This window comes from Erythrolamprus reginae, chromosome 3, assembly GCF_031021105.1.
Source record: "Erythrolamprus reginae isolate rEryReg1 chromosome 3, rEryReg1.hap1, whole genome shotgun sequence".
NCBI classification, from domain to species: domain Eukaryota; kingdom Metazoa; phylum Chordata; class Lepidosauria; order Squamata; family Dipsadidae; genus Erythrolamprus; species Erythrolamprus reginae.
The window spans coordinates 1,961,374-1,981,498 of NC_091952.1; the positions used below are offsets into that span (position 1 = coordinate 1,961,374).

Consider the following 20,125-nt stretch of genomic DNA (forward strand, 5'->3'; position numbering starts at 1 on the left):
CCGAGCAGCAGGCCGGAGAAGGCTTTGCTCATAGCTGGCCAGAGGGGTGGAATATTAAGAGTTTTTGAGAAAGGAATTGAGCAGCTCATTGGGATCGTTTAAATATTTATTTATTTTATTAATTAGATTTCCACGCCACCCTTCTCAAAGCAACTCAGGGCGGTGTACAATATTATAAATGCAACCATATATAAAAGAAATCTAATTTACTTTTTTAAAAATGATACAAATTGCTAAGTGTTAAAGACTCCATATACAGACATACACATCAAGTTCAAATGGAGCTCCATTTTCGTTACCCCACTGCGTCCGTCCATCTGTGTCCCCATCCCCCCCCATCCCTGCCTTATACTATTTCCTGTATTTTATCTTAGGATGGATGTATGATTTACCAACCATGTCTGCTGGAGGTTTGTTCCAAGCATCTACTACTATTTCAGTAAAACAATATTTTCTCACGATGCTTCTGATCTTTCCCCCAACTCACCTCAGATTGTGTCCCCTTGTCCTTGTGTTCACTTTCCTATTAAAAACACTTCCCTCCTGGACCTTATTTAATCTTTTAACATATTTAAATGTTTCGATCATGTCCCCCCTTTCCCTTCTGTCCTCCAGACTAAACAGGTTGAGTTCATGAAGTCCTGATCAGTTCTATGCTTAAGACCTTCCACCATTCTTGTAGCCCGTCTTTGGACCCGTTCAATTTCATTCAGCAGATATATATTCTCATTGTGCCCAGAGAGAGGAAATATCTGTCTCTACCTAGGATCGAACTCACAAGTCTCCTGATTGGGAGGCGAGAGCTCCGCCACTAGGCCACTGCACCACTGGTTTACAATTAAAGTCCACAACTCTTAAAACTCCCGGTCTAGGGTCTACTGCTTGAACAAGGAGGACTAGAAGGCCTCCAAGGGGCCTGTGGGGCAGGTAGTGATTTGGGGGTGGGGGGGAAGGCGCCCCAGAGAAGGAGGGTGCTGGGGGTCTTTGGGGAAGCCACAGCGGCCACCTTGTTCTCTCTCACCCGGGCAGGCGGAGGACTTGGTCAAAGCTCTGCAGGACTTGGAGAACGCAGCCTCGGGCGATGCCACCGTGCGGCAGAAGATCGCGTCTCTTCCCCAGGAGGTCCAGGATGTCTCCCTGCTGGAGAAGATCACAGGTGAGCCTCTGGATCCAGGGGCCAGAGCCGGCCAGTGGAGAGAAACCCAAAAAAACTTTGGAAGGGTTCTGGGTGGCTAAGAGTTTTGGAATGTGAAGAACTAGACAAACCAAACAATCAAAATGAGGATACAGAATACTTCAAGGTTTGAATAGAATAGAATAGAATTTTATTGGCCAAGTGGGATTGGACACACAAGGAATTTATCTTGGTGCAGATGCTCTCAGTGGACATAAAAGAAAAAGAGACATTTGTCAAGAATCATGTGGTACAACACTTAATGATTGTCATAGGGGTAAAATAAGCAATGAAGAAGCAATATTAATAAAAACCTTAGGATATAAGCAACAAGTTACAGTCATACAGTCAACATGGGAGGAAATGGGTGATAGGAATGATGAGAAAAACTAGTAGAATAGAAGTGCAGATTTAGTAGAAAGTCTGACAGTGTTGAGGGAATTATTTGTTTAGCAGAGTGATGGTGTTCGGGAAAAAACTGTTCTTGTGTCTAGTTGTCTTGGTGTGCAGGGCTCTGTAGTGACGTTTTGAGGGTAGGGGTTGAAACAGTTTGCAATAGGTTTTAGAAATGATTGGGGGGGAGGAAACGGGGGATTTATAAATATGATCTTAAAGGAAAATATATGTCTTAGATTTAAAAATGTATATACATAAGTAAGGATATATAAACATTAGGAACAATATACTATATATGAAGATCAACATGTTAATTGAATAAAGTAAAGTAAATACAGCTTAACTTAACATAAAGACAAATTACTGTAGAAATGTTATAAAGGTTGTATATATTTGTTGGAAGGAAGGATAGCAATAGCACGTAGACTTAAATACCACTTCCTAGTGCTTTTACAGCCCCCTTTAAGTCATCTACAGAATCAGCCTCTTGCCCCCAACAACCTGGGTCCTCATTTTAACCACCAAGGAAGGAAGGAAGTCTGAGTCAACCTGGAGCCGGTGGTGAGATTTGAACTGCTGAACTACAGCTGCCTGTTAGCTGAAGGAGCCTGCAGGGCTGTACTCTAACCACTCCACCACCAAGGCTCTTAACCAATGTCTCATTTAGCAACCTATATTTTGAGCTCCTGTAAGCTGAGGACTACCTATGCCAGTGATGGCGCACCTATGGCACGGGTGTCACAGGTGGTACTTTATTTTATTTTTTATTTATTTTTTATGTATTCATTTGTCCAATACACAATACATATGGAAGAGAATAGACATGAAGTAATACAGTGGTACCTCAAGATACAAACCCCTCGTCTTACGAACAACTCGTGATACGAACCCAGGGTTCAGAAAAATTTTGCCTCTTCTTACGAACTTTTTTCGAGTTACGAACCGGCGTTCGGAGAGAGATGGGAAGCCGCGCGGCTGTTTTAAAAGGTGACAGCCGGGCGGCGGGGCTTCCCAGCAGCCTCCCGAACGCCGGTTCGTAACTCGAAAAAAGTTTGTAAGAAGAGACAAAATTTTTCTGAACCCCGGGTTCGGTTCGGGAGGTTGCTGGGAAGCCCCCCAGCCCGGCTGTGACCTTTTAAAACAGCCGCGCGGCTTCCCATCTCTCTCCGAACGCCAAACGCGGAAGTTCGGCTTTGGCGTTCGGCTTCGGGAGACAGCTGGGAAGCCGCGCGGCTGTTTTAAAAGGTCACAGCCGGGCTGGGGGGTTGCTGGGAAGCCCCCCAGGCCGGCTGGGAAGCCGCGCGGCTGTTTTAAAAGGTCACAGCCTGGCGGCAGCAGTTTTTTTGCGGGGTTTTTTTGGTTGCACGGATTAATTGACTTTACATTGTTTCCTATGGGAAATAATGTTTCGTCTTACGAACCTTTTGTGTTACGAACCTCCCCCTGGAACCAATTAGGTTCGTATCTTGAGGTTCCACTGTATATATAAAGATAATATGTAAAAATAGAGGAGAAGATATATGAAAGGAAGAAAATATATATGATAAGTGAGAGAAAGGAAAGACAATTGGACAGGGGACGAAAGGCACACCAGTGCACTTATGTACACCCCTTACTGGCCTCTTAGGAACCTGGAGAGGTCAATCGTGGAGAGTCTAAGGGAGAAATGTTGGGGGTTAGGGGTTGACACAATTGAGTCCGGTAATGAGTTCCACGCTTCGACAACTTGATTGTTAAAGTCATATTTTTTACAGTCAAGTTTGGAGTGGTTAATATTAAGTTTGAATCTGTTGTGTGCTCTTGTGTTGTTGTGGTTGAAGCTGAAGTAGTCATTGACCATATCTGCTGGCACGTGAGCCGTTGCCCTAGCTCAGCTCCAACGTGCATGTATGTGCCGGCCAGCTGATTTTTGGTTTGCAGAGTGGCTCTGGGAGGGCGTTTTTGGCTTCCAGAGAGCCTCCGGGGGAACAGGGGAGGGCGTTTTTACTCTCCCCCCAGCTTCAGCGAAGCCTTTGGAGCCTGGGGAGGGCAAAACACGAGCCTAATGGGCCCACCAGAAGTTGGGAAACAGGCCATTTCTGGCCTCCAGAAGGCCTCCAGGGGTGGGGGAAGCTGTTTTTGCCCTCCCCAGGTATTGAATTATGGGTGTGAGCACTCATACATGTGCCATAGCACACACTCAGGTTCTTTCGGCATGCGAGGAAACAAAGGTTCGCCACCACTGACCTCTGCTGTCCGATTGTGGGTGTGTAGAGAAGGACGGCTGCCGCTTGATAGCCACGCAGAAGGTGCGTTGTGGCCCCCCCGTAACACGCTTACTGCTTCCGTGCGCAGACAAAGAGGCGGCGGAGCGGCTGTCGAAGACGGTGGACGAGGCGTGTTTGCTGCTGGCGGAATACAACGGGCGGCTAGCTGCGGAACTGGAAGACCGGCGCCAGCTGGCCCGCATGCTGATTGAATACACGCAGACCCAGAAGGATGTGCTGACGGAGAAGGAGAAGAAGCTAGAGGTGAGCTGGGCTCTTCTGACCACCAACCCAAACACAGGAAACCCTCTGGGGTTGGCAAAAGGTTTCTCTCTCACTGCAGGCTAACAAGTCTGTCCGCCAGAGACAGACCCATCTATTCATTTCTGCCCCCTGCCTTTTGTCCCCAGAGCCAGGGTGGGGCTTTGCTAGCAGCAGTGGCTCTTCGGTCCCGAGGACTGACCCATAGATTTCCCCTGCTCTCCTCTACTCTGCCTTCTGTCAATCTGTGCATCAGGCACAGGACCCAGCCATTCCTCCTCTTCCTCATCCGCCACCTCCAGTCTTGACAGACAGTCCAGGCTCTGCCTCTCTCTCTCCTCTCTCTCTCTCTCTCTGTGCTAGCTCCACTCCCCCCTTAACTCCTTCCTCTCTGGGTGCCTTGATGCTGACCCTGACTCCCAGCTGATGACCAGCCACAACAGTGTCCTCTTGCCCACCCTCCCGGCCTTTGAGATCCAGGCCAGGGTGGCCTCGTCCCAGCCTCCCCAGGCCTTGCAGAAGCCCCTGGGAGGGAAATGGTCAAAACTGGCTGCTTTGGGGGGGGGGGCGCTCTAAGAGAAGCAGGACAGGACATTGCTTTGGCCCTGGGTCATTTGCTCTGAAACAGGCCTGGCCTCCATGGCGCATTGTAGCAGGCATTGGAAGGCATTCCATTGTCCTGCTTGCCTGGACCCTCTGCCAGGAGGCAGTGCTCAACTTACAAGGGTTCGCTTTAGTGACTGTTTAAGATTACAAACGGCATTGAAGCATCCCTGCGTGGTCCCATGATCTGAAAGCCTTTGGTAGCCGACTCCTATGTATAACTGTTGCACTGCCCAGGCAAAGTCAATGGGGGAGCCGCACCCCCTTAACAACCAGGTTATTGACTTATCAACTGCAATGATCCACTTATTATTATTATTATTATTATTATTATTATTATTTATTAGATTTGTATGCCGCCCCTCTCCATAGACTCGGGGCGGCTCACAACAATAACAAAGACAATATAAGAACAAATCTAATAATTTTAAAAACATGAAACCCCCCATTATTAAAAGCAAACATACCATGTATAAACTGTATAGGCCCGGGGTCTTAAGAACTTTACGAAAGGCGACCATGGCTAGGAAAGCCGTGAACCGGGGCAAACAAAAACCACTTAGCAAATGTCTCGCTGAACAACAGAAACTTTGGCCTCTGTTTAATTAATTTCATTAATTTATTATTACATTTATAGGCTGCCCACTCCTGTCGGACTCTCAGCTGTGTACAACAAATAAAAATAATATGCAACAATTAAAAAAAACCCCTTTAATAAGAACATTCGTCGCTTCTAGGTCGTAGCTCAATGAAGAGGTCAACCCAGTGCGCAGCAGCAGTAAAAAAAGCAAATTCCATGCTTGGCAGGATTAGGAAGGGAATCGAAAACAGGTCAGCAAGCGTTGTATTGCCTCTGTACAAATCGATGGGGAGACCACGCTTGGACCACGTGTACAGTTCTGGTCACCGCACCTCAAGGAGGATATAGTGGAACTGGGAAAGGTGGAAAAAAGGGCCACAAGAATGGTCAAGGAAATGGAGCCCCTCCCTTAGGAAACCAGGTTGCAAGGCCTTGGTCTCTTCAGCCTTGGAAGACGGCGTTTGAGGGGGGACTTGGTCGAAGGGTATGAAATCCTGCATGGGATAGAAAAGGTGGACGGAGAAAAAATATTTCCCTCCATTGTGTGATAGAGAAAAATTCTTTTCTCTCTCACACAATGCTAGGACGAGGGGCCCCTCCCTAAAGCTCACAGGTAAGAAAGCGAGGACAAATAAAGGGAAATTTCTTCACCCAGAGGGTTGTTGGTTTATGGGATTCCCTTCCAGAAGAGGTCGTGGAGAGCTTCAAGGCAGGATGAGACAGATTCATGGATTCCAAGTGTATCCATGGTGGTTATTAAAACAGATGTCCATGTACCGCCTCTATGTTGGTTGAGGCAGACAGGATTCCCTTGAGTATCATTTGTTGGGGGTCCAGGGAAAGGGAGGGCCTGGCCTTCTCCTTCTGCTCAAGAACCCCATGGAAATTGGGGGGCCACTGCGGGACACAGAATGCTGGACGCAATGGGCTTTGGCCCGACTCAGCAGGGCTCTTCTTAGGTTCTAGATGCTGTTGCTTAGTAACCCCAGGCCTGCTGGCAGAGTCACGTTTTTAAGGCTTTCCAGGAGGGCGGGGACAGTACAGGTCTCCATGGGAAGCTGGTTCCTGAGAGCCAGTCGGCATTATTTGGCCGATGCGACCCAGAGAAGGCCAGCCCTGTGAGCTCTCATCAGTTGCTGGGAAGCCAGTCCCGTAGGTAGTCTGGCCCTGAGCCATGTAGGGATTGATAGGTGATAACCAACACCTTCAATTGCATCCGGAGACCAATTGGAAGCCGGTGCAGCTCGTAGAGTGTGGGTGTTGTGTGGGTGCATTTTTTCTCTCCTCCATCACAAAACATACCATACAAAATACCTTCTCTTTTTAGTACGACAAAAGGCAATTTGATTAGCACATCATATAAAAATCACAAAAAAAATCATTAACTCCGTTTAATGTCGGTATCAATAACTTTTTTTTTCCCCCCGATCTAATTTTGCATTCCGGATTCACCAATTGTCTTCTAATTTATTTCACCGTTAGGCCCATTATCTTATAATTAAATTTCATTTTTAATATTTCTTCCAACATTTAATACAAATCAAAACCGTTCTAGCTTATTAATCATTAAGCCATGGTGCCTTCTTCATCTCTTTACACGTTTTAATAAAGCTAAACACCCTTGTTTCGTTCTGTACGTTAATTGTAGCCTCCGAACGATCCTTATGGGTACGGCGTAAGTCGAGAACTGCCTCTACCTGCACCCGAAACATCCCTTGCGAGATGAGCGCCCAGCAGACATTAGCAGGCTCCCATTAATTTCGCCAGGGTGCTTAATACCTTGACCAAATAAGGGAAACCTCTGCAGATCTTGCGATCGTCCCAGATCTCAGAAAACAGGACTTCAAAGAAAGAGACCAAGCTCAGAGCCAACTTCCAGCAGAGATAGCGGGGTCATTTATCATCAACTGAGCCTAAACACACTCGGGATAAAACGCACACCCTCATCCGACCAGGATTTTAAAAGAATAAACTCAAAACTGAAAAAGGGTCAAGCTCAGCAGACCGCTGGCTCTTTTTTTCTGCCGTCCATTGTCTACAGTTTCCAACATTCCCAAGTAATTGTTCAGCTATCCAGTTATTAAAATACCATGTTGTCCCCAAAATACGACCTACCTAATAAACTCAACTGTTTTTTAATATGTGCAGCTAATACGATGGTTACGTTTCGATATTTGAGGAGTTGCCACAAAGAACAGAGGATTATCCAGAAAACGTAGAAACCTAGAAGATTGACAGCAGAAAAAGACCTCATGGTCCATCTAGTTCTGCCCTTATACTATTTTCTGTATTTTATCTTAGGATGGATCTATGGTTATCCCAGGCAGGTTTACATTCAGTTACTGTGGATTTACCAACCACGTCTGCTGGAAGTTTGTTCCAAGGATCTACTCCTCTTTCAGTGAAATAATATTTTCTCATGTTGCTTTTGATCTTTCCCCCAACTAACCTCAGATTGTGTCCCCTTGTTCTTGTGTTCACTTTCCTATTAAAAACACTTCCCTCCTGGACCTTATTTAACCCTTTAACATATTTAAATGTTTCGATCATGTCCCCCCTTTCCCTTCTGTCCTCCAGACTATACAGATTGAGTTCATGAAGTCTTTCCTGATACGTTTTACGCTTCAGACCTTCCACCATACTTGTAGCCCGTCTTTGGACCCGTTCAAAATAAAATACAGGAAATAGTATAAGGGAAGACTAGATGGACCTGGAGGTCTTTTTCAGGTTACAAAGCATGTAGCTCTGGCGGGGAATTTCCGCAGGGGAGGTTGGTGTTACTATCGTGTAGTGGGAAGCCAGCGGAAGAGGAAGAGCAGGGCCAGAGGTCAGTAGGTCATCGACTGACATTGTAGTTAAGGTTAGAGATGAGCGTCCTCGGTCCATTTCCCTCCAAGGGCAAAGTGCGCGCTGTCATACATGCGCTACCTGAATGCGAAGGGCAGGAATGCTGCTGCGATGGGGGCCCGAGATTTTTCTTGCCGATTGCTGAGTTTTGAATTTTTGGGAGCTGAAGGAGAATGGATAAGGCGCCACTGCATTGACTCTGGAGTAGGGGGATAAGCCCAGGTTTCATCTCCTGTCACTTTCCAGTGGAGAAAAGCCTCACCTTCAATCTCCAAATGGTCAAGAAATTCTCGGGCGGCCCTGACTCTGTCAATTTCGTGTGCTTCAGGAAGCCTCTTGGGGCTGGCGATTTAATTGTTAAAATTCAAATGTAGAGGCTGCTGGTGGCTTGGTCATTCCTTGGCCCAGGCCAGTTGCAAATCCCTGGGATTCCCATCAAATGCCTCCCGTGGGTTTATTCTGTTCCTGAACTCTTGAGCCCCTCTGGACTGGGACCGCTGCTTTTCCCAGGCGTGAGTCACGCTTGGATTCGCTCCTGGGTGGGTGAATGAGGCGGGTGGGGGTCTGCCCCAAATGGGCTGGGGGTGGGGGGGCTCAGAAATGCATCCATGTAAGCCACAGACAGGAGAAGGGAGGGCTGCATGCATTTCCTTTTGGAAAGTTGGAAAGGACCTGGTGGAGAAAATGAGGCAGGGATTATTTACTCTGGGTTGCAACCAGATCAAGAAAAACGTGAGAGGGTCACATCCGGTTTCCAGAAGTAAAAACTAGCATTTAGACTTATATACTGCTTCTACAGCCCTCCGAACGATTGACAGAATCAGCCTTTTGCCCCCAACAATCTGGGTCAGGAAGGAGGGAGGGAGGAAGGAAGGAACAATAACACTTAGATTTATATACTGCTTCCTAGTGCTTTTACAGCCCTCTCTAAGCAGTTTCAGCCTCTTGCCCCAAACAATCTGGGTCAGGAAGGAGGGAGGGAGGGAGGAACAATAGCACTTAGACTTATATACCGCTTCCTAGTGCTTTTACAGCCCTCTCTAAGCAGTTTCAGCCTCTTGCCCCAAACAATCTGGCTCCTCATTTTTCCCACCTGGGAAGGACGGGAGGCTGAGTCCACCTGGAGCCAGTGGTGAGATTTGAACTGCTGGCAGCCAGTGATCAGCAAAAGTATCTTGCAGTGCTGCAATCTAACTACTGCACCAAGGTTGCTCTGTCTTAACGCCTTATGGAAGGAGGAAGGAAGGAAGGAAGGAAGGAAGGAAGGAATAGCAATAGCACTTAGAGTTATATACCACTTCACAGTGCTTTTTCCAGCCCTCTCTAACCGGTTTACAGAGAGTCAACCTCTTGCCCCCAACAATCTGGGTCCCCATTTGACCCACCTCAGAAGGACTGAAGGCTGAGTCAACCTGTAGCTGGTGGTGAAATTTGAACTGCTGAACTACAGCTACCAGTCAGCGGAAGGAGCCTGCAGGGCTGCCCTCTAACCACTGCGCCACCCTGGCTCAACTTACATCCTCGACTTAACGACCATTCATCCAGCAACCCAGGCCCTCTGCCAGCCCCTCAACCAGCCCATGCTCTGCATAGTGACTGCAATGCGGAGAGCTGGGATTGCATGGGAAGGGGCCTCGTTTTACGGGAGCAACATTGAAGAAATGCTGGACTCCCTTTTGATATATTGGTGTGACGTTTGTAAGTCCAGGACTCCTGCTTTATGACGGCTTGCAAGCTAAAGATCGTAATTCTGGCCTCAGTTGACCACAGGGAGCCCTTGACTTATAACATTTCATTTAACCCCCGCTCAAAGTTAACAATTGCACCAAAAAGGTCACTTGTTTTTCACACTTACCCTCACCCTTGCATCATCCCCTCCGTCACGTGATCAAAATCCAGATGCTTAGAGAGGGTGGAAAGCACCGTGAAGTGGTAGGTAAGTCTAAGTCAGGGGTCCCCAAAGTTGGCAATTTTAAGACTTGTGGACTTCAACTCCCAGAATTCTCCAGCCAGTTATGCTGGCTGGATAATTCTAGGAGTTGAAGTCCACAAATCTTAAAGTTGCCAAGTTTGGGGACCTCTGGTCTAAGGGATATTGCCCTTCCTCCCTCCCTACCTCCCTCCCTCCCTCCCTTCTTCCTTGGTGGGTAAAAAGAGGACCCAGATTGTTGGGGGCAATATGGTTGCTCTCTGTAAACTGCTTAGACGGGGCTGGAAAAGCATTATGAAGCAGTATATGCTATTGCTATTCCTTCCTTCCTACCTTCCTTCCTTCTTTCCATCCTTCCTTCTTTCCTTCCATCCTTCCTTCCTTCTTTCCATCCTTCCTTCCTTCCTTCCATCCTTCCTTCTTTCCTTCCTTCCTTCCTTCTTTCCATCCTTCCTTCTTTCCTTCCATCCTTCCTTCTTTCCTTCCTTCCTTCCTTCTTTCCATCCCTCCCTCCCTTCCTCCTCCCTCATTCCTTCTTCATAAAAATCAACTCGGCCTTCCATCCTTCCAGATTATTGGGGTTTGCAAGACTCTGTAAACTGCTTAGAAAAAGGCTGTAAAAGCCCCGTGAAGCAGCACGTAAACCTAAGGGCTCCGGCTGGGGCTATGAAGCGGAAGGGGCCCCATTGTTACCCATGGACTCTGAACACCTGCCATCCTGGGGCTTCGCTTCGCCTGCTGCAGTTGCTTCCTTTTAAGGGGATTTTGAAGCCTCTCGTGGATGGAGACCAAAACTATCCCAGACTCAGACTCAGGGGAGGAATCCATCGGTGCCGTGAGGGTTTCCAAGGATCATCCCTGCCTTTTTTTATTATTTGTATTTGTGGAGTTGGGAATTTTGAGACTGGATCAGAAAGCTCAATAGAAAGGGAAGTCCCGGTCATCACCGTGAGTTTTTCCTGCCTGTTTCCAGCTGGGTCATTCTTTGTCAAGTGGACCAGATGAAATTGAAGCCTTATTTGAAAAGAAACCATCCCAAAAACAACATATAGGATAGAAAAACACGGGCTCTTTCTAAAGAAATAAAAATGAAGCTGATGGAAGGTGAGAAAACGGAGGGCTCTGTTCCATCGCCTTCAGTCTTCTTCATTAGAAAGAGCATTCTCTGGCTTGGGCAGGGGGGGTGGGCTAGATGACCTGCAAGGCCCCTTCCAACTCTGCTCGTCTGCTAAACAGAGGTCATCCCATCTAAACACTCCAGAAAAGCTCTCAGGACAAAGCCTTCATGTCATTTCCCTTTGGGAGGGAGGCAGGGAAGGAAGGAAGGAAGGAAGGAAGGAGGGAGGGAGAGAACTAGTTGGAGGATTCTGGGAATTGAACTCTTGCCTACCTTAAAGTTGTCAAGGTTAAGAAAAGACCTTTATGAGATGAGAGGGAAGTGAGGGTCTCCGTTAATACACACACACACCCCGCAAAGCTGCTGACTGGTGCTTTTATGGGGGAAGCAGGGGGGGGGGGCTGTTCTCCAACAAAAACAGGATGCAGATTTAGGGAAGACGTACCAATGGAAGGCTTGCTATTATTTTAGATGCGCTCAAGCCCTTCCGCCTGATTTACCCTCCGTCCTCTTGGATTTGGGTCAAGCAGGAGCAATAAATTCATCTGCCTCCATCCACTCATCCTCTTATTTCTCTCCCTTCCTCCCACTTCCCTTCCTTCCTTCTTTCCCCCCTTCCTCTGTGTGTCCTTTCCTTCCTTGCTTGCTTCCTTCTTTCCCTCCCTCTGTCCCTCCTTCTTTCCCTCTCTCCTTCCTTCTTTACTTCCTTCCTTCCTCTCCCTCTTTTCTTCTTTACTTCCTTCCCTCTGTCCCTCCTTCCTTTCTTCCTTCTTTGCTTCATTAATTATCTCCCTCCTTCCTTTCTCTGCACCTCCTTTTCTTTTCTTTCTCCTTTCCTTCCTTCTCTCCCTCCTTGCTTCCTTCCTGCCCTCCGTGTCCCAGGGCAGCCTCCATCTTGGCTTGGGGATCAAGGTCATGTCTAGAAAGGCAGTTTCAGGTGGGGGACGACGGGTCATCTCAGCTGTATCCGCCCTTTTGTCTCCCCAGGTGTCCAGAGGGTCCCAAAGGGGCCTTGTGTCCAAAGGCAACCGGGCTCTGTTTTTTCCCTGAAGATGTTTCGCTTCTCAGCCAGGAAGCTTCTTCAGTTCTGAAGCGTCTCCTTTGCTAAGGAAAAGGAAAACACAACCCAGTTGCCTTTTTGTGTTGGGGGGGGGGTGGAAAAAAAAGCCCCCCTGGGACAGCCGTGGCCTGGGTGATTGAGAGTCTCCAGAGATCTCCCTCCTCCCCAAATAAAACTCCAAAATCAACCATGAACTCATCCCTCTTCCGCCTGCAGGGACGGGGGCTGCTCGGTTCTGCCCCCACGGGCCTCACACTGAGCGGGGGGGGGGGGGGCGGCTTGCGGGGAGAGATGTGTGTGCTGGGCTGGGTTGGAAAACCTTGACCCCTGGCTCCCTGCCGCAGCCGAAATAGAACCAGGCAGAGGACTCAGGAACTGTTTGCGGCTGCAACGGCTAAGAATATTTTCCGAGCTGCCGTTAATAGACCCACTTTAGCCCAGAGGAAGCCTGTGTGTGTGTGTGTGTGTGTGTGTGTGTGTGTGTGCTTGGTCTGAAGGATGGAGGCTTCTTGGAGGGTGTAATTCACAAGAGGAGGAGTCCCTGTAGGCTGCCCTCTGTCCTGAGTGATTTATCCATAGGTTCCGCTGCTGATTTTAAGAAGCGGATGATCCTATCTATCTTTCTTTTGCTTCCTTTTTCTTTCCTTTTCTTCTTCCCTCCTTTCTTTTCCCCTTCTTTCCTTCTTCCCTCCCCTTCTTTCTTTTCCTCCTTTCTGTTTCCTTCCTCCAGTTCCCTTTCTTTCCTTTTTCCCTCCCTCCTTTCCTTTTCCTTTCTCCTTCCATTCTTCCTTTCCTCTTTCCTTTTCCCTTTCCTTTCCTCTCCTTCCTTTTCCCTCTCCTCCTTTCTTTCATTCTTTTCTTCTTCCCCCCTTTGTCCCCCTCTTCCTTAGAGACTGCAGACCGTCAAGAAGAGACGGGACCATCATGTGTCTGGGTTGGAATAGGGTCCCCTGCCCCTGGGTTCCTCCCAACACAAACGACCAACAAAACAAGTAGACTTCCAGTTCTCTCGAGCACAGAGAAGACGACGCTTTGCCTTCACCCAACAGCTTGTACCAGCCAGTTTCCATAATAATTAGCCTACCCAGTTAACAAAACAAGGTTTTGATTTTTAGGGACTGTTTTTGCATTCAGATGTTTTAGGGCTTAAAGAGTCTCTCTTTTTCAGGGAGGTGGGCAGTTCGGAACTCCCCCCCCCCCCCCCCCGAAGTTCAGAAGTGTGACAAAATAAATACCTAAATGAAACATAGAAACATAGAAGATTGACAGCAGAAAAAGACATCATGGTCCATCTAGTCTATCCTTATATTATTTCCTGTATTTTATTTTAGGGTGGATATATCTTTATCCCAGGCATGTTTAAATTCAGTTCCTGTGGATTTACTAACCACGTCTGCTGGGAGTTTGTTCCAAGCATCTACTACTCTTTCAGTCAAATATTTTCTCATGTTGCTTTTGATCTTTCCCCCAACTAACCTCAGATTGTGTCCCCTTGTTCTTGTGTTCACTTTCCTAGTAAAAACACTTCCCTCCTGAACATTATATAACCCTTTAACACATTTAAAAGTTTCTATCATGTCCCCCCTTTCCCTTCTGTCCTGCAGACTCTACAGATGGAGTTCATGAAGTCTTTCCTGATACGTTTTATGCTTAAGACCTTCCACCATTCTTGTAGCCCGTCTTTGGACCCGTTCAATTTTGTCAATATCTTTTTGTAGGTGAGGTCTCCAGAACTGAACACAGTCTTCCAAATGTGGTCTCACCAGCGCTCTATATAAGGGGATCACAATCTCCCTCTTCCTACTTGTTATACCTCTAGCTATGCAGCCAAGCATCCTACTTGCTTTCCCTACCGCCCAACCGCACTGTCCACCCATTTTGAGACTGTCAGAAATCACGACCCCTAAATCCTTCTCTTCTGAAGTTTTTGCTAACACAGAATTACCAATGCAACACCTTCTCCTCCTTTCTCTCTCTCTCTCTCTCGCAGGAATACAAGCAGAAACTCGCCCGAGTAACTCAGGTGCGCAAAGAGTTGAAGTCCCACATCCAAAGCCTGCCGGACCTGTCGCTTCTGCCCAACGTCACAGGCGGGTTGGCGCCTCTCCCCTCTGCCGGGGACCTTTTCTCTACTGACTAGGACACAAAACCAGGGGGAGGGTCTGATTTGCCTGCCCACCGGCACCGGTACCAGATCCCCCCCCCCCAACGCCAGGAGGAGAGATCCTGGCGGGAAGCTGAGCTCCGAAGGAATGAATGGCGGAGACCCCTCCGTGCCCCCATCTCCATCTCCACAGGGGCTGGTGGCCAGCCAGGCGACCACAGGGGAGGGGGAAGGAAGGCGGGCACCAAAGGGGCACCGCCTTTTTCTTTCGGGAGGGGCCCCCCCGAAAGTTTTTTTGTTCCTGGAGGAAAATTCTGGGCCCTTGCGAGAGTCGCAAATCATGTGTGCCCAGGGCCTTCGAAGAATCTTTTATTTTTTTTTGGAGTTCTGTGTTGGTTTTATTTTTTTATTTTTTTCCTTCTTCTGTATTTGAGAAAAAGCAAAAACAAAAACTGGATTGTTTTGAGGGGTGGGTCAGTGTCGATTTTTTTTTTTTTTGCGTTGGTGGGGAGGGACCCCCTTTGAGCCAGGGATGGTAGAGGCAGCTTTTTGACGGATCAGCCCCGGGCAGCTGCTTCAGTGGGACACCCAGATCACTTACCCCTCCCTTCCCCCAAATCAGCTCGGGGGGGGGGACCCCTTCCCCTGCTTGCAGCCCTAGGACCCTCCCCCTCCCCACTTTCTCAGGTCTCGCCTTCCGCAGCATCAAAACAGGGTCAGCACAGAAGGATATGGCCCTGGATCTACCCCCTCCCCAGGTCTGACTATGCCCTGTATGCGGGCGGTTTCCTTTTTGCAACGTAGCCAAGCATTAACGTCACCCCTGGGATGGGGCGGGGGGCTTCTGCTCTTTTTGTGCATATTTGGGGGGCCATAGGAGTTGTCATCTCCCCTCTTCTTTAGAGCAAAAAGTCTCCAATCCTGGCAACTGTCAACACTTATGGATTTCACCTCCCCAATATTCCCTGGCACTAATGCATTCCTTTTCACCCAGGGCCTCTTTGTGGCCTGCTTACTCTCTTGTGATCCTTTCCTCTGTAATCTCTCCGCTCAAGCTTTAGATTGGGATCTCCACACCTGGCCAACTTGAAAGACTTGTGGACTTCACCTCCCAGAATTCCTCGGCACAAATGCATTCCTTTTCCCACGCCGCCCCTCCTTGTGGCCTGCTTACTCTCTTGCGATCCTTTCCTCTGCAATCTCTCCACTGGCAGGAAAAAAAAAAACAAACAACCAGCCACAGCTGGCTGAGGAATTCTGGGAATTCAAAGTCCACCAGTCCTATAAAGTGACTTCGACTCTCAGAATTCCCCAGCTGCTGGCTCTCTTTGAGCGGAGAGATTGCAGAGGAAAGGATTACAAGAGATTCCTGCTTTAGAAGACCTGTTGATCCAATCCCTTTGGCTCTCCTTCCGCGGAAGGGTTGGGGTTTCTGCTTGGTGTCCGGATCCAGTCTCAAATCCCTTTCTCGGGGTGGGCAGTTTGGGACATGAGACGCCACTTTCTCCGTCAGCTCAGCCCAATTTGGTAGACGTGGCCCCCAAAAGTCTGTCCAGCGGTCCCTGGTGGAAGAAGCACAACGTCCAGGGGGCTTTTGAGTCAGGAAGCAAGTGGGGCTGATCCTCCTTCGTAGACAACCCCCCCAAAAAACAGCCATTACGCCCCCTCCCCATTTGTGCACGTGAATATGTGACCGAGCATTTCCAAATCTCCGTGTTCCCACTTCGGACCAGCCCAGACGCTCCCCATCCTTGGGTTTCACGGTAATTGAATTCCACTTGATTTTTGAGGTCGAGGCGGGACCTGTGACAAAGACCCTTCCTCTCCCTACACCCCCCCTCCAACCTCTGCACTGGGTGGTCTTTTGGCTCAGATCTGATCCGTTCCCACCCCTCCTCCACGAGGCATTTTCTTAAACCTGTACATGAATCGATTTAGAGATTTAGAGGGACAGGCTGTCTGTCCTCTTAGACGCGGTATATTCTGAAATGTCTCATAAATATATTTTTGAATAAAGAGGGTGTCGTTCGGTGGGCAAGAAAGCCGCCTCCGTGCCTCCTTTTTTACTCCCCCCTCCCTCCGTCCTGTAGCCAAACAATAGCAATAGCGCTCAGACTTGTATACTGCTTCTTGGTGCTTTTCCAGCCCTCTCTAAGCGGTTTACAGAATCCGCCTCTTGCCCCCAACAATCAGGGTCCTCATTTGACCCACCTCAGAAGGACGGAAGGCTGAGTCAACCTGGAGCTGGTGGGGAGATTTGAACTGCTGAACTACAGCTGGCAGTTAGCTGAAATAGCCTGCAGTACTGCACTCTAACTACTGCGCCACCCCTGGAAGGAAGGAAGGAAGGAAGGAGAGAGGATGGATGCAAGGAGGGAGGGAGGAAAGGAGGGAAGAGGGAGGATGGAAGGAAGGAAAAAGGGAAGAAAGAATAGCAATAGCATTTAGACTTATCTACTGCTTCTTAGTGCTTTCCCACCCTCTCTAAGCAGTTCACAGAATCGGCCTCTTGCCCCCAACAATCTGGGTCCTCATTTGACCCACCTCGGAAGGAAGGAAGGAAAGAAGGGAGGGAGGAAGAAAGGAAGGAATAGCAATAGCACCTAGACCTATACCACTTATATACCACTTCCCAATGCATTTACAGCCCTCTAAGCGGTTTAAGGAATCATCCCCTTGCCCCCAACAATCTCGGTCCTCATTTGACCCACCTCGGAGGGATGGAAGTCTAAGTCAACCTGGAGCCGGTGGGGAGATTTGAACTGCTGAACTACAGCTAGGAGTCAGCAGAAGCAGCTTGCAGTACTACACTCTAACCACTGTGCCCCAATAGTTCAAGGTCAAACAGACCCTGAAGATGAAGTCATAGCTTTTCAAAATCTAAAGCAAGAATATTCAACTTTGGCAACTTAAAAAGACCTACAGATTTCCAACTCCCAGAATTCCCTAGTCAACTAAGGGGTGGACTTCAACTCCCAGGATGCAAGTCCACCCATCATAAAGGTTATTTTTTTTCCCAAAAGGCAGATGGGACTGTATTGAGGTTTTCTTTGAAAATGTTTCCCTTCTTATCCAAGAAGCTTATTTGATTCTGAAGACGTTTCTTGAATGGGAAGAGACATGTCTTCGAAGAAGAGGGGGCCGAGGACAAGAAAGTCCAATTTCTTTTGAAAAAAGGACAACTTTGGGACAAAAATCTCTGCTCTTATTTTTTTTTTTAAGGGAAAAATATCCCTAAAAATGATACAGGTATAACATATAATGAACTGTAGCACGAACTAGGTATATTTAGTCTAGTGAGAAGAAGGAGTAGGGGGTGACATGAGGGCATCTTCCAATATTTGAGGGATTGCCCCAAAGAAGAGGGGCTCAAGCTATTCTCCAAAGCGTCAGAAGGCAGGCCAAGAAAAATAATAATAATTATTATTTATTAGACTTGAATGCCGCCCCTCTCTGAAGACTCGGAGAGGCTCACAACAACAATGAACAATGTGGTACAAATCCAATAATTAAAGCTAAAAACCTATCATTTAAAAATAGTCAACACTACCCAATCATAACCACACACAAATCTTACCGGCCAAAAGGGGATACATCAAAAAACTGCTTTTTTTGCAGACATTTCACAACAAGGGTACATTTATTATTTAGTTAGTTAGTTTGTCAAACATGTACAAGATAACAGGAATACGTACGCTTATGCACACACACACACTGCAGCGGAGAACCCCAAGGCTCTGTATTAGGCCCAGGACTCTTCAACATCTTCATCAATGACTTGGACGAGGGGATAGATGGGGAACTCATCAAATTTGCAGATGACACCTGACTGGCAGGAATGGCCAGCACTTCAGACGACAGGTACAAAATACAGAAGGATCTTGACAGACTTGAACAATGGGCGCTATCTAACAAAATCAGTGGTGAAAATAGTCAGGTTCTACATTTAGGCAAGAAAAACAAAACACACAGGTACAGTATAGGTGGTACTTTGCTCAACAGTCGTAAGTGTGAGAGGGATCTTAGAGTCCTAGTGGACAACCATTGAAATAGGAGCCAGCCGTGTGCAGCAGCTGCCAAAAAAGCCAACACAGTTCTAGGCTGCATTAGCAGAGGGAGGGAATCAAGATCATGTGAAGGGTTAAAACCACTTTATAAGGCCTTGGTGAGTCCACACTGGGAATCCTGCATTCAGTTTTGCTTACCACGATGCAAAAAGGATATTGACAGTCTAGGAAGAGAGCAGGGAAAGAGCAACATCACCTCGAGGCTCGACTACTGTAATGCTCTCTACATGGGGCTACCTTTGAAAAGTGTTCAGAAACTTCAGATCGTGCAGAATGCAGCTGCGAGGGCAATCATGGGCTTTCCCAAATATGCCCATGTTACACCAACACTCCGCAGTCTGCATTGGTTGCCGATCAACTTCCGGTCACAATTCAAAGTGTTGGTTATGACCTATAAAGCCCTTCATGGCATTGGACCAGAATATCTCCGGGACCGCCTTCTGCTGCACGAATCCCAGCGACCGGTTCGGTCCCACAGAGTGGGCCTTCTCTGGGTCCCGTCAACTAAACAATGTCAGTTGGCGGGCCCCAGGGGAAGAGCCTTCTCTGTGGCGGCACCGGCCCTCTGGAACCAACTCCCCCCGGAGATTAGAACTGCCCCTACTCTTCCTGCCTTCCGTAAACTCCTTAAAACCCACCTTTGCCGTCAGGCATTGGGGAACTGAAACATCTTCCCCTGGGCATGTTTAATTTATGTATGGTATGCTTGTGTGTATGTCTGTTAGTATATGGGGTCTTTTTTAAATCTTTAATATTTTAAATTGTCAGATTATTTATGATTTGTTTCCACGTGTTGTGAGCCGCCCCGAGTCTTCGGAGAGGGGCGGCATACAAATCTAAGTAATAAATAAATAAAATAAACAAAGATGATTAGGGGACTGGAGGCTAAAACATACAAAGAACGGTTGCAGGAACTGGACATGGCTAGTTTAATGAAGAGAAGGACCAGCGGAGACATGATAGTATCCAGTATCTCAGGGGTTGCCACAAAGAAGAGGGAGTCAAGCTATTCTCCAAAGCACCCGAGGGTAGAACAAGAAGCGATGGGTGGAAACTAACCAAGGAGAGAAGCAACTTAGAACTAAGGAGAAAATTCCTGACAAAACGGTTGATCAGTGGAACAGCTTGCCTCCAGAAGTTGTGAATGCCCCAACACTGAAATTTTTAAAGAAGATGTTGAACAATGATTTGTCTGAAGTAGTGGAGGGTTTCCTGCCTAAGCAGGGGGTTGGACTAGAAGACCTCCAAGGTCCCTTTCAACTCTGCTATTCTGTTAAATGTGGGTTTGATAGTGTCCTCCTCACAAGGTTCAAAAGCATGAGCATGAGCTGGTGGGTCCAGGAAAGCCCATCCAATGGGGTCCACCCCACCCCACCCCGCTTTGAAGAGGCAAGGCAGAGGCTGGGCCAAAAAAACTCAAGGTTCAGTCACCAGCACAGGAGGAGGAGGAGGAATTCCAATGGAAAGGAGGTGAGGTGGGTTGAAGAAGAACATCTGGATTATTTATGGGCTGGGACGGAGGGTCACGTTGACACAACACAGAGCTTCAGGCACCATCTCAAAGCAAAACGAGGATAAATTTAGATCAAAAGAAGAGACTAAACCCAAGAACAGTTTTCCCCCCAAACGCCATCACTCTACTAAACAAATAATTCCCTAACACTGTCAAACTTTTTACTAAGTCTGCACTTCTATTTCTACTAGTTTTTTCTCATCATTCCTATCACCCTTTTCCTCCCA

The 20,125-nt window shown here is 47.7% G+C and overlaps 1 protein-coding gene across 3 annotated transcripts in view; it reads left to right on the plus strand.

Annotated features, from left to right (window-relative positions):
* Nucleotides 1-16,360, plus strand: part of RPRD1B (regulation of nuclear pre-mRNA domain containing 1B) — a 44,805-nt gene extending 28,445 nt beyond the window's left edge. For 2 of the 3 annotated variants that reach the window (XM_070744332.1, XM_070744331.1), the window contains exons 5-7: nucleotides 1,030-1,156; nucleotides 3,905-4,080; nucleotides 14,205-16,360. In XM_070744332.1, coding sequence (XP_070600433.1) covers nucleotides 1,030-1,156; nucleotides 3,905-4,080; nucleotides 14,205-14,354 — 453 coding nt within the window. In that variant the 3' untranslated portion in view covers nucleotides 14,355-16,360. Of the gene's footprint in view, nucleotides 1-1,029; nucleotides 1,157-3,904; nucleotides 4,081-5,317; nucleotides 5,387-14,204 lie in introns of those variants that run through there. The other variant, XM_070744333.1, reaches the window with a different exon arrangement.
* Nucleotides 16,361-20,125: the final 3,765 nt, after the last annotated feature.